The sequence below is a fragment of the Eumetopias jubatus genome, unplaced genomic scaffold, assembly GCF_037043125.1.
Source record: "Eumetopias jubatus isolate StellerSeaLion01/CBP00866 unplaced genomic scaffold, mEumJub1_p1.0 scaffold_13, whole genome shotgun sequence".
NCBI lineage: Eukaryota > Metazoa > Chordata > Mammalia > Carnivora > Otariidae > Eumetopias > Eumetopias jubatus.
Window position 1 is genome coordinate 15,167,901 of NW_028274819.1, and position 14,743 is coordinate 15,182,643.

Below are 14,743 nucleotides of genomic sequence, written 5' to 3' on the forward strand. Positions count from 1 at the left end.
GATTATCTGATGTTTATTTCCAATGATACCTCAGTTTCTTGGCTATACCTGAGTAATCTTTACCAAACTAAGTGCTAGAAGCAGAAAACACTTAAATATGGGAACATTTTTGCATTTTAGCATGGTTTTTTAAAAAGTCAGGGACAGAATATGAAGGTTTCTTGCATCCTCCTGCTCACCCAGACCAACAGGTTATGCAGAAACGTTCTGGGACAACTTTGGCCTGAACCAAGGCAGGAAGACTATGGGTGCATTGCCCCACCCAGAGTTGTCTCCAAGCAGAAAGCCTAGGTGGGCTAACTCTATCATAACCTTTAGTGAAGGCCTCTAGAATAGAGTTGTAGGCAAATCCTGACTGTTTTCTCTGGTGTGACAGATACCTCTGGGGTTCTGTTTATAATTGCCTGGTTAAGAAATGGACCATTTTGGGCTCCTGGGTGCCTCAGTCGTTAAGCGTCTGCCTTCGGCTCAGGTCATGATCCCAGGGTCCTGGGATGGAGCCCCGCATCGGGCTCCCTGCTCCGCGGGAAGCCTGCTTCTCCCTCTCCCACTCCCCCTGCTTGTGTTCCCTCTCTCGCTGTCTCTCTCTCTCTGTCAAATAAATAAATAAAATCTAAAAAAAAAAAATGGACAATTTAAGGTGATGAGTACTAAAGAGTGCACTTGTGATGAGCAAGGGTGATGTATGGATTACTATATTGTACACCTGAAACTAACATAACACTGTATGTTAACTAACTGGAATTACCATGAGAGACTATGGACTTCGAGAAACAAACTGAGGGTTCTAGAGGGGAGGGGGGTGGGGGGATGGGCTAGCCTGGTGATGGGTATTAAGGAGAGCACATACTGCATGGAGCACTGGGTGTTATATGCAAACAATGAATCATGGAACACTACATCACAAACTAATGATGTATGGTGATATGGTGATTAACATAATAAAATTTTTAAAAAATTAAAACTTAAGAAAAAAAAGAAATTGACTATTTTGAACGAAATCATCTACTCTTGAAAGAGATGACTAAGAACCAAGCCTGGAAGTTGACTCAAATCCCAGCTCCACCATTTACTAGCTGCGAGGCTGTTTTCGTTATTGCCACAAAAATGCTATATAATAGGAGTGCCTGGGCGACTCAGTCGGTTAAGCGTCCAACTCTTGCTTTTGACTCAGGCTGTGATCTCCGGGTCCTGGGATGGAGCCCCACTCGGGCCCCGAGCTCAGCACAGAGTCCATCTCCCTCTGCTCCTACCCCACTCTCTCTTTCCCTCTGTCTCTCAAATAAGTATTTTTTTAAAATGCTACATCACAAATGATCCCAAAGTCATAGATTCTCATGAAGTAAATCGTTCTCATGGATGTGTAGGCCAGCTACGGACCACGGAACATAGGCAGGGCTGGACCAGGTGTCTCTGCTCCCAGGTGGAGCCCCGGTGGGCTTGGCTAGGGCTGCGCTGCTCCTCACGTATTCATTCCAGGGCTCATGTTTAGAGGGCAGCACCTGCCCAGGGGAGGTTCTTTCCATAGCAATGGTTGAAGCACCAGAGAGTGAACAAAACCAAGTGAAGTGTCTTATGATCTAGGTTTGGGACTAGTACTGTCACTTCTGCCCATATGCATGGGCCAAAAAAAATCATCTGGCCTCATCCTGAGTCAAAGACAAGGGAGGGGGGTGTATTGGCCCACCACCATCCTGTATGAAGCCCAAGACAATCACCTGCCTAGCCCTCTGGCTTCATATTGTGCTCCTAGCTCCCTTGTCAGCAAGGCTCCAGAGACCACAGTCTCCCGACCCCTCTTCAAAGCGCCAAATGCACTCCTGCCTCAGGGCCTTGGCACACCCTGCCACTCCCTCCAATCCTTTCTCATTCAAGATGCAATGTGTCAGCCGGCAGGTTTAATTCCTTTTAAATTTCCTGTCTCTCCAATAGGCCCTAAAATCCCACCAGGGCAATGATCATGCCTGTTCTGTTCACAAATGTATATACCCAGGGCCCACTGCCACCCCATAGATGACCAATACAAATTTAAGTTTATAAACGAATAGCTACCACTTATTGGATATTTCTTGTATCCCAGGCACTATGCTGAGTGTCACAGCAACAAAATTATAACCACACTCATGTGCAAAAAATTGAAACGTCATCTCTTTTCTTACCGAACTTACCTTCAAGCCCCCTCTTTGCCGAATGGCAGAGTCTGAAACATAAAGGTAGGCCCGGAAACTTCCCAGTCGAAGGTGTGATGGCCAGATGACATTTGGCTCAAGACACCCTTGGGAAGATGCCCTCGTAGGGGCCTGAGTCTTTACACTTCCTCAGCTTTAACAAGAAGACATCAACTCACACCGACCTCTGCTCAGGTATGAGCGCTGTGTTTGCAGCAAGCCCCAGATACTCGACTCTGGACACTCCAGGCAAACTTCAGCTTTCTGCCACCTGATGCTTATCAAAAGCAGGAAGGTCTGTGATTTCCACTCAGTCATTTGGGGAGGGCAAGAGCTAAAGCTCAGGCCTCCAAACTGGGACCTGCACAATTCTTTAGCCCAACATACATCCATCTGGAAGCATCTTTTTTTAAAGGCAAAATACTTTCTAGCTTCAACCAGGAATAATTAAATTGCAGTATGCTCCAGATCTGTGTTTTTTGCCTAATGAGAAAAGTAAGTACAGCTGTGGCCTTGGGCAGACCTGGACACACCAGCGGTACCACGCCTGGAAGACTGACCTTTGTTCATGCTGCAGTTCGCAGTAAACAGCTCAGGAACGTGCTGGAACTGTTACTGGTTATGTTGCACTTGACAAGCAGGCCGGTGTTTAGCGGTAGTCTCCAGATAGTTGGGAGAGGTGAGGAGGATGGGGGGGTGAGGGGGAGACAGAGCACGTCATGGGCAAGACAAGGTTCTGGAAGAACCCCAACCCCCTGTCAGTACCAACAATTGCTGAGAGCCTCATGGGATCTCGGGATTGGTGGGGGTGGGCCCTGTCTCCCACTGCAAGGGCTGTACGTGCCCCATTCTGTGTGGTAAATTCTACCCCTGACTCACATTCACAGGACTTCAGTCCCATTTACCTGCCAAGTGTCTGGCAGGACCCTCCCTTCCAGCCCATGTGATGCCACGTGACCACCATGCAGTTTCCATCCAGAGAAGACAGTGAAGGTAAGTTATGTGCCTGTGTATGCATGTGGTTACTTATTTTTTTTTTAAGATTTTATTTGTCAGAGAGAGAGAGAGAGAGCAAGCAGGGGGAGTGGGAGAGGGAGAAGCAGGCTTCCCGCCGAGCAGGGAGCCCGATGCGGGGCTCGATCCCAGGACCCTGGGACCATGACCTGAGCCGAAGGCAGACACTTAACGACTGAGCCACCCAGGCGCCCCATGCATGTGGTTACTTATGTGTGTCTGGAGTGAGACAGCTTCAGGCCACCACACAGAGTCCTGGAGCTCTTCCCTTCCAGGCTCATCCACCGCCGCCAGGTGCGCTCGCTCTCCCGTGCTGGCACTCCAGCCTCCCTGACACTTTCCCCAGGTAAACGCCTGTGCTTTCACGCCCCAACCACCCCCATCGCCGCCTGCGAAAATTCCGAAAATTCTACTGAAGACTCAGCTCAGAAACCAGCACCCGTCATTCCCCTGGAATCCCTCTTACTTGTGCCCTTAAACCTGCTCTGGCATTTCCGTGAGTTCCCTTTTGTGTTTGCGGCACACAGGCCCCGCTCCTCCTTACGGGAGGACTTCTGCGTACGTTCATCTTTCTCCCACTGGTGGGCCTGCCGCGTGTGCACCGAGGCTTTCTGAGCAGTCTCTGTCCTCCCCACAAGCAGGAGCGCGTGGCGAGCGCGTGGCATGAAGCCTTTCTCCTCGGCACAGGTGTGTGCAGTGCTTATCGTGTGAAAGCTACGAGTTGGTGCATCAGAGCATGAATGCTGTTTTCTATTTTACCACCTAACACACTAAAGATTTTATTTACTTCTGTTATTGGTCTGTTTCCCCCATCAGAATATCAGCTTCATGAGGGCAAAGCTTCTTGTCCCTTTTGTTCATGGTGGAACCCTCAGCCACTGAGATAGAGTGGCAGGTGCATGGTAGACACCGGAAATAAAAACTGCCCAAACTGCTACAGTATCCCAGCAATTCTGGGATTCCCCAAATCAATCACCAAAAAATCCTCTATTTTTTTTTTTTAGATTTTATTTATTTGTTAGAGAGAGCGAGCGAGAGAGAGTGAGCAAAGGTACAAGCAGGGGGAGCTGCAGGCAGAGGGAGAAGCAGGCTCCCTGCTGAGCAAGAAGCCTGATGCGGGACTCGATCCCAGGACCCTGGGATCATGACCTGAGCCGAAGGCAGACGCTTAACGACTGAGCCACCCAGGTGTCCCCCAAAAAATCCTCTAAAACTCCTGGGGACTTGCCTACGGCGTGCGTGCTACCACCAAGTAGTGGAAGTGGGGTGTCTGTCCATCTGTCGACCCAGGTGTCTGACCCGCCGAGTGCATACACAGCCACATCTTAGAAGCACACTCACTTCTTCCAAGTCTCCTCTTCACGTAGTCTCCCTGGATGTGTGTTTTGGGCTGAATTACGTCTCCCCAAAGTTCTTATGTTAAACTCCTAACCCCAGTACCTCAGAATGTATTTGGAGATATGGTCTTTAAAGAGGTGAGTACAGTAAACATTAAGTCATTCGGGGGGTGGGGGGTGGGGGGCGCACCTTAATCCTTTATAACTGGTATCCAGATAAAAAGAGATTAGGACCCAGAGCCACATAGAGGAAGACCGTGTGAGGACAAAGGGAGATGGTAGCCATCTGCAAACCAAGGAGAGAGGCCTCAGAAGAAACCAGCCTGCCAGCACCTTGAGCTTGGACTTCAGGCCTCCAAAACTGTGAGAGAGTAAGTAAGGTTCTGTTGTTTCAGCTTCCTGGTCTGTGGCACTTTGTTGTGGCAGCCCCGCAAACAAAGACAAGGTAGAAAATCCAAAAGGGACATGCTGTTGTTAAAGATGCCCCAGTTACACGCCGGCCAGGACACTGCTTCGTAAATGAAATGGTGTCCATAAAGTAAAAAGTGGGGGGAGAAAAGAAACAAAGGCACAGTGTGTTGACATTTTTTATATTTGGTATTTGTGAGTCTTTTTAAAAAAATTTTTTTCAGGCCATTTTTTTCCTTAAAAAAAAAAAGCAACCAACAGCAATACTCTGTACAAGTATAACAAACATTAGAAATATGCATCATTCCAAAATAGTTACAAGAAAATTACAGTTTTAGAGTCCATATCAACACATCCTGTTCATATGTGCCCCCAAGGGAAAAAAAAGCTACAGTATGTCGAACACTTGACGGCTACACAGTCTGAAAACTCAGAACTTGGACTTTTGAGGCAAATCAACATCAGTCGCCAAGACTCGTTTAGTTCAATAAGCACAACCCAGCACTGCAAAAGAAAACCAGGTTTTTTCATCTCAGATGAAAAGCAAACATGGATCAGCTGCATATTTGGCCCCCACCCCCCAGGAGCCTGGGGACTCTGGAACCCCAGGAACCTTCATCTGACTCGATGAAGCCCAAATCCAGTGCAGTCAAATGTGCCAAAGTCCAGCCAGAGGTCACTACGTGCCCACGGGGAACAGACCCCCAAATGTCATTTTCCACTGGTCCCTGTGTCACCAGGTTTACCTTTGGAGGCAAACGCCCTTGCTCTTGGGAGAAGGTAGCAATGACCCAAATCCCCCAAACCAACTGACCATCAATCTTTCACGGGTAACTCATCCCACCCTTGCTGTTCTTCTGTGTGCAACTGGCAAATACTAAAGCAGGGATGATCACACCATCTCTGTGATTCCACTGGACTCCACAAATTTTAGTTCACTGTTCCTGGGAGGCTTTGGGACAGGAGCTCAAAAGCACCTTCTCTTTCCTCTGGCCAACCCCCAGCCCATGTGTCCTTTATATTTACACAATTATCTTCCCTTTTCAATCACTGTGCTATAAATACCCTCACCACCCCCAGCGGCCCCAAATCCAGCCCTCTTCAGGATGCAAAGAAGCTTCGTGACCTTCGTCTGACCTGCCATGTGGAATCCAGACCTGTCCACCACAAGCCTTCTTCCCAGGATTGGGAGTGACATCTAAGAGTGGCTTGCTAGGGCTGCTGCCCATTTCCCAAACTCGTATCAGGCAGAGGGAGGAGGGTTTCTGGTTTTTTGTGTGTGTTTTTATACAATAGGTTTACAATTACTGTTGCTTTAACCTTTTAAAGGAATTTTTAGAGCCAAGTCCTTCCCTCTGATTTCTCCATGGCAGGGATGTAGGCAGGGCTGGGCAGAGCATCTCTGTTGGACTTGACAACCTACGCACCCATCCCACTGACTTCCTGACAACTGAAGTGGAGAGCGGTATGGCCCAGAGAACTTCTGCCCGGGGCAGGGGCCTCTCGATGCAGTCAGGGAACTCTCCGAGATCTGCATGCATCGAGGGGCAGACCAGTGTGAAGGTTTGGAAGCCATCCACCCAAACCTGGCATCACTCAGCAGCGCGGCCTCCCTGATGCAGACCTCAAGAGCTGAAGGCCCCGCTGAAGTTGAGTCCAGAGGGCTCGCCCAGGCCTGCACCACCCATTCCTTTAAGGGCCCGAGGCTGAATGAACTGCTTGCCATGAAAGAGAGCAAAGGATTCGGCAAAAAGTGCAATTTCTCCGTGGGAAGGAAGTTCTCCCCAGATATGACACCGTCACCACCTCTCCTTTTAATCCTTTCAGTACCTCAAAGGGAAAAGGGAGACAAAAGACGTAGAAGCGCTAAACCTCCGAACTGAATCAAGGGCTTTTGGTTGTGGTTCACCCTTCATAACCCACCAGCATGTCCAGTCAGCTCTCAAAGTGCCAAGAGAGTGAGGAACACGGCAGGGTCAGGAGACGGGCTCCCCCAGGTCAACGGTGACCAGGGCACTCAGAGAAGACCCCGCTCCCGTTTTCACTCGGACACAATGGTCCTAAGTTTACAGCAGGATTTATTACTGTGGAAAATGGCCACAGGATTCCAGGGACTTGGTAATTCCTTCATAAGACCTTATACACTTCATTGCCTATAGGAGAATAAACACAAAACTTCTTCAAAATATAACCTGAGCCACAATATAAAATAAAAAGAAACAAATCCTTTCATGTTAATGCCTTGAGAAGTTTACAGATTATGTACCAATAAAATAAATCCACGTACATTCTGAAATTCTTGGTGGATACAACACCTGAAGCAAAAAAAAAAAAAAAAAAAAATCTACATAAAAAAATCAAAGTAATTACAGCAGCAGTATAGTGAAAAGATGTTTTAAAAATAATTACATCTTTGATACAAATTCAAACTTTGTACACCTCAATTCAAAGGAATGACTGTTTTAAGAGTTTAGTATATATATATACAGTAGATATGGATGTGTGTCACTGCAGAGAGACTAAAGCCAGTGGACTTTGAGGGAGGAGGGATTAATCAGACACTGTTTTCACACTGAAGTGTTCACAGATTGCCACGCTTTTAAACACACACACACACACACACACATACACGGACACATGGACACACATAAAATGCCAACCTGAGTAAAACATTACTAAAAACCTAGAGCATCATGAATCACTAAGTCACATATTGCACCTTTAAATAATCCTTCTTACCAAATACAGAAACAAGAAAAGGGATAAAACAGGGACAAGAAAAAGGAGATTATGTCACTGTAGGGTTCCTCTGCTTCCCTCCCCGCCCCCCAGAAATTCTCAAGGTGATACCTGGTTTCCACTCTCACTCAACCAATGGGCTGAAAATGTGGCCAACAGAAGTGTCTTTGGGGAAAAGGGAAGGGAAAAGGGAAGAAAGAATAGAGCACGAAACGGGAGAGGAGAAGTGGAGGGGGAGGGGGAGGCCTCCTCTAGTCAAATGAGAACAGGAATGTTACTGAGAAGGCTGAATCTTGGATACTAAACTACTGTTTAAATATTCCGTATATTCCAATTATGAGATTCAATACAAAAATAGAGATATCTACTGAGTTTTGCCTGTGGAAGCATAATTCAGAAAAGGCACATGTTCAAATAGAAAACCCAGGCAGAAGAGGCACCACGTACCCCTCCCTACATGATAATCATCCACAATTATGTATTTTCCATCAGCTAGATTCCGAGATACAGTAGGTAAAAATAGACCTCTGATACTTAAAATATATTCAACCCAACACAATCCTGGCTTTAGCATGTGAATCATATAAAATAGTCTTTTTTTTTTAAAAGAATCTGTTTTGAAAAAGAAAAAAAAAATCATAGCTCACTTTTCCTGGTGTTCCGTAATTCTCTAGAAAAAAAAAAAAAAAAAAACAACCAAAACACAAAAAGTGAACTCATCCCATTGGTGATCAGAAATGTCGTTGATTAGCTCACCACCCATCCACAGCCACTGACAGCCCCAACTTCTCATCTGTCATGTTGCACGTGAGCAGCCTCACACCCTCAAATTAGTTCTAACAAAACAGAACAAAGAATTAAGATATTAGACATATAAAAACGTGTCCACATCGGGGCATTTTCCTTTGCTGTGGGTGTGACGGTCTGGGTAACTCCAGAAATGTCTGACTTTGGAATTAGGCGATATAACCATTTGTCTTTCCAAACGCAGTCATGGGTGCAAGGTTTTCATAGATTGTCATTGCGGTTGTGTTCTGGTAGATGAGATCTACTTTTGAGTCCTTCTGGGACCTGATAATATCCAAAACACACTGGTTGAGGAAAACATACTGGTCCTGTAGAAGAGTAAAAGGAGAAAGCAAATGAGCAGCGGTCCCAGAGATTATTAGCACCCAAGGCTATTTTCAGAGTACCGCCACTCCCCCAAATCCACCGACCCCCCCAGTGAACGGTTCAAGTTCACATTTATCTTGAGGCCGCCACATTCTGGTGAAATCTGAAACCACAGAGAGCAAGATTCTCATCATCAATCATTCTTTTTTTTTTTTTTAAAGACTTTATTTATTTATTTGAGAGAGAGAGAGAATGAGAGAGAGAAAGCACATGAGAGGGGGGAGGGTCAGAGGGAGAAGCAGACTTCCCACTGGGCAGGGAGCCCAACGCGGGACTCGATCCCGGGACTCCAGGATCATGACCTGAGCCGAAGGCAGTCACTCAACCAACTGAGCCACCCAGGCGCCTGTCATCAATCATTCTTAACCAGAGGGACACGCTCCCCACACCTCCCCTCCCCAAGGAGGAGCCCCAGAATCTTGGGAAAGAGCAAAGAATGAATGTGGAGGAAATAATGCACATGTATATTTCAAACAAGAAAAAGTCCAACAAGAATTACTTGGTCAGCGAGCATGTGCAGTATAAGGAGTAAATTGTGATTCTCAACAGAGGGGACGGGTTAAGGGGGCTAAGCAGGGTAGAGTTAGGTGCGGACAACCCTCAGGCAAGCTTGTCAGAATCTGCAGGTAGCCATTTAAAAAGAGGAAGAGGAAGAAGAGGTATATGCTGACAGAAAGATATCCATGATGCTTTAAGAGAAAAAAAAAATCACAGTGCAGCATTACATATAAAACAGGATCCAATTTTTTAAAAATACTCTGTGTTAATATCTAAAATATATAAAGAACCTATACAATTCAACATCAAAAAGAAAAAACAATCTGATTAGAAATTGGGCAGAGGACCTGAATAGACATTTTTCCAAAGAAGATACACAGACGGCCAACAGACACATGAAAAGATGCTCAATATCACTCATCATCAGGGAAATGCAAATCAAAACCACAATAAGATATCACCTCTCACCTGTCAGAATGGCAGGAAAAGAAAAGACAAAAAAACAAGTGTTGGCAAGGATGTGGAGAAAAGGGAACACTCGTGCACTGTTGGTGGGAATGTAAATTGGTGCAGTCACTGTGGAAAACAGTATGGAGTTTCCTCAAAAAAAATTAAAAATAGAAATACCATTATGACCCAGTAATTCCACTACTGGGTATTTACCCAAAGAAAACAAAAACACTAATTGAAAAAGATAGATGCACCTATGTTTATTGCAGTATTATTTACAGTAGCCAATATATGGAAGCAACCTAAGCATCCACTGACAGACGAGTGGATAAAGAAGATGTGGTATAGATCTACAATGGAATATTACTCAGCCATAAAAAAGAATGAAATCTTGCCATTTGCGACAACATGGATGGATCTAAAGGGTATTATGCTAAGTGAAGTAAGTCAGACAGACAAAGACAAATATCATAAGATTTCACTTAGACGTAGAATCTAAAAATTGAAACAAACAAATGAAAGGCAGAAACAGACCTATAAATACAGAGAACTGATGATCGCTGGGGGGGGGGGGATGGGCAAAATAGGGGAGGGGAGTGGGAGGTACAGGCTTCCAGTTATGGGATGAATAAGCCAAGGGGGTAAAAAGTACAGCATAGAGAATATAATCAATGGTATTGTAATAGCATTGTAGAGTAACAGATGGTAGCTACAGTTGTGGGGAGCACAACTTATCACACAGACTTGCTGAATCACTATGTCGTACCCCTGAAACTAAAGGAACATTGTGTGTCAACTGTACTCAGATTTTTTTTTAAAAAGCACTAGCCATATATATATATACATATATACATATATATATGTGTGTATACACACACACACACACACACACACATATACTGTGTGTGTGGCTATTTCCCAATATATTGCCTTTCTACAGATGTACATAAAGAAATCTATAATGAGGGGCGCCTGGGCGGCTCAGTCGTTAAGCGTCTGCCTTCGGCTCAGGTCATGATCCCAGGGTCCTGGGATCGAGCCCCGCATCGGGCTCCCTGCTCGGTAGGGAGCCTGCTTCTCCCTCTGCCTGCCTCTCCCCCTGCTTGTGCTCTCTCAATCTCTGACAAATAAATGAAAAAAATCTTTAAAAAAAAAAAAAAAGGAGAAATATTATTTTTTAAAAAAAGAAACCTATAATGATATATACAAACTGTAAGCATTGGCTACCTCTAGGGAGTAGAACTGGGGGAGAAAAAGTAATAGAGAAAAATATATTCCACATAATCCTGTTTCGTTAGGTGTTGTACGATGAACAAGTTTACAGGGGGGGTCCCTGGGGGGCTCAGTTGGTTAAGCATTTGACTCTTGATTTCAGCTCAGGTCATCACCTCTACCCTGCATGGGGCTCCACGCTGAGGACATGGAGCCTACTTAAGATTCTCTCTCTGCCCCTCCCCCTGTTCCCGCCAACACCTGCTCACAAACGCATGCTCTCTCTCTCAAAAAATTTTTTAAAAATAAAATACAGAAAGATAAACAAGTTTATATTATTTTCAAACTACAAAAGAAAAGGAACAAGGAAAGAATTTGTAGGCAGGTAGAAGATTTCTGTGTTTCTCAAAAGGGGATAAAAGACTGAGTCCTACTCTACATAATTATAGCAGAAAAAAGAAAATCTCTCTTCTGACCAACAAAGAAGTGAATTCCACTCTTTCTACCACAACCGTGCTGCTCACCCCAAAGCACACAATGTACCCAGGCCTCCAGAACATTCCCTGCTAGACTCAAAAACATAGCCCATATTCATAGAGTTCTAAATTGGTACGGGGAGACAGCTTGATACAAAATTAATATTCTGCTCTCATCCCAGTCAAGGCGCATTCACCCCTACAGCATCGAGGAAGGCTATTTCCCAATATACTGTTGAGAACATGACTTGAAAACAATGTTTATCAGGAACATTTCAGGGAAAGCCGAATCCAACAGTCTTACCCAACTGACACTGTACATATTAAGCATTCATCGTCTCAATTGGCCAGCCAGCCCCTATAGCTATGATAACTGACGTGGTGTCATATTTGCTCGGCTGGATGAGGATACACAGCCTATTCACACAGCAACATTACACCATTTCATTCACATCGTTAACGTCTGATGAGTCCATTCATGAGCTTATTTTAAGGATGGTCAGACCTTCTTAGAAACAAAGCATGATAATACCAGCTTTATGAGTTTAAAACCCAGAAGCCAAAGTTCAGATTATTTGATGAGTTAGTAGCCTCAAGGTAGGGAGTCCTGATAGTATCTTCGTTTGTACTGTTCCATTGCTGATATCAGCTACCACCTCGCTAGATCAGATCATTCAATCACACATCAGTTAAGGATGTTAAAGAAATCCAGTGTTACTTCACAGCCCAGAGCCGAAAGATGTAGAAGGCTGAAATGTTTTAACTCAAGTATGTGACATGATGCAACCTTTTAAAAACGGATTGGAAAAACAGCCTGCCAAACACAGCTTGGCCTCACCTCTGTTTGCACCATTAAAGGCCTGTGCATTCGAAGGTCATACACAATCCCGTACACGTCCACCATGTTCTCATTCTCTATCTGGTAGATAAGACGGTCAATGGCAATGAACGTGCCTGTCCTTCCAACCCCAGCACTGAAGAGAAAAAGAAATGAGCACATCACCATGGGTTAGTCTAATGTAAAACTCTCAAATGTCCCCACTGTACATATATCTTGCTCTCCCCCACTATCAACGCCCAGGATCATTAAATATTTGCTCAACTGAAATCTTGGCGAGTCGGAAGGCATTAGCTTGGGATTGGGACCCAAACCCTAAAGTTCATTTTGAGTCAAATGCCACAAATAAAACATCTTGCTAGAGCTTCTTGAATCTCAGTTTCGTTCAAGTTACCACAATAACCTAGGATGGCAAGTTTCATCAACTTATTCCCCACAGGGCAACAAAGCCCGTCTTTTCCTCTGTCCTAAATGAATTTCTTTAGCTTAAAAGCTAGTGTCTTATTGTTCGGGGCCGGGAGGGGGGGGGGCGTTAACTTTTTCTGTAAAGGATCAGATAATAAATATCTTTGGCTTTGCAGACAAAATGGTCTCTTTCTGCCATTATAGCCTGAAACTATAGACAATATATAAACAAATGAGTATGGCTCTGTTCCAATAAAACTTTATTTACAAAAATAGGCAGCCAAAGAGGCTGTGGTGATGGTTTCACAGGTGTATGTACCTCCAAACTCATGAACTTGTATACGTTAATTTATATACAGTTTTTGCATGCCAAAAAAATAATTAATAAATAAAATGATTTAGAACTATGTGTTCCAACTTTGTTAAGTAACAAACCAAAATGCTGAATGAAGAAAGGAGGTTGCAGAATGATGTATCTATCATAAAATAGGGTAAAAGTTTAAAGCTATATAAAACCCATAGATATATATATGAAATAAAATACAAAAGCATGCAAAGGAATGATTCAGATCCACTTTAGGACCACATTAGACTGTGTAAGAAGGAGACCGATAAGTAGAGGCTTTATATCTGTAAGATCTTATTAACAAAAAAAAATACATGACCTCACGTTATACTTTATTAGATTATTACTCTCTATTTTTGTAAGGTTGAAATGTTTTATTAGAAAATGTTATAAATAAGAAATAAATTACAATACATTGTAGTTTTTTTATTTTTCAAAGATTTTATTTATTTATTTGACAGAGAGAGATACAGCGAGAGAGGGAACACAAGCAGGGGGAGCGGGAGAGGGAGAAGCAGGCTTCCTGCTGAGCAGGGAGCCCGATGTGGGGCTCGATCCCAGGACCCTGGGATCATGACCTGACCCGAAGGCAGACGCTTAACTGACTGAGCCACCCAGGAGCCCCAATACATTGTAGTTTTAAAAAAACAGAGGCAATCTACCAGATCTGGCCCATGGATTATAGTTTGCCAACCCCTGTTCCAGTCCCTGGTCCCTTATCCAAACCTTTCTTGAATTTGCAAACACCTACTGCATTCCCTCATATGCCTTCCTTGTCTAATGACATTTGAAATGTCACACACGGAGTGCCATTTGCATACCTGCAATGAACCAGAATGGGTGACTCAGGAGGACTCTGCTTCATGTAGTCACGAACAAGGTACCGAAAGTTGATGAGCAGGTCAGTGGTGTCGGGAACGCCGTGGTCCGGCCAGGAGGTGAAATGGAACTGTCGCAGAGGGTGACTCTCACTTGTCTGGATCTAAAAGCCAAGAAAAGAGGTGAGCGTCTGAGAAGGCCAATGAAATGGAGCCGTCCCCGGATGCTGAGCCGCACGGGATGGCGGACAGGCGGCTCAACAGGAGTGGTTACAACTAAAAACTGCAACTTCACATTGGTACAACAGCTGATAAAGTGCTTGCCCAGACTGTGACATGCTCATCCAATCCCACAATAGGCCCAAGGAGGAGGGGTTTTTATCCTCTAAAGATTCTGAAAAGGGAAGCGACTCCCACACACTGAGCTCAGACGCAGCACAAGTGCTTCGTCCTCTGACCCTGAGTTCAGACCTTCCTTTCCTACCTACTACAGGTGCCTGCCAGTCATGTACTCACAGTCTTAGAGCTACACCTCCTTAAAGCTTCAGGAAGCCCATCCCTGAGCCGACCTGGGAATGTCATCAACCAAAACACCAAAAATGAATTTAAGAGCCTTTGGGGAAAGAGCTGCCTCACAATCCACCTGCCTTCCGGAGAGTCTCATGAAGCAGCAGGTAACTAGTGAGCACTAAGTAAATATTTAGAATTGTAGGAGTTTGAGAAAAGGACCCCCCCATTAAAAAAAAAAAAACCACACATCTAGGGGCGCCTGGGTGGCTCAGTCATTAAGCGTCTGCCTTCGGCTCAGGTCATAATCCTGGGGTCCTGGGATCGAGCCCCACATCGGGCTCCCAGCTTATT

At 44.8% G+C, this 14,743-nt stretch overlaps 1 protein-coding gene across 1 annotated transcript in view; it reads right to left on the bottom strand.

The window, feature by feature from the left end:
- Positions 1–5,095: 5,095 nt before the first annotated feature.
- Positions 5,096–14,743, bottom strand: part of PTPRJ (protein tyrosine phosphatase receptor type J) — a 162,183-nt gene continuing 152,535 nt past the window's right edge. Inside the window, exons 22-24 of the mRNA XM_088017949.1 lie at positions 13,886–14,046; positions 12,314–12,449; positions 5,096–8,781 (exon numbers count right to left, since the gene is read on the bottom strand). Of these exons, the coding sequence (XP_087874075.1) occupies positions 8,623–8,781; positions 12,314–12,449; positions 13,886–14,046 (456 nt within the window). The 3' untranslated portion in view covers positions 5,096–8,622. The remainder of the gene's footprint in view (positions 8,782–12,313; positions 12,450–13,885; positions 14,047–14,743) is intronic.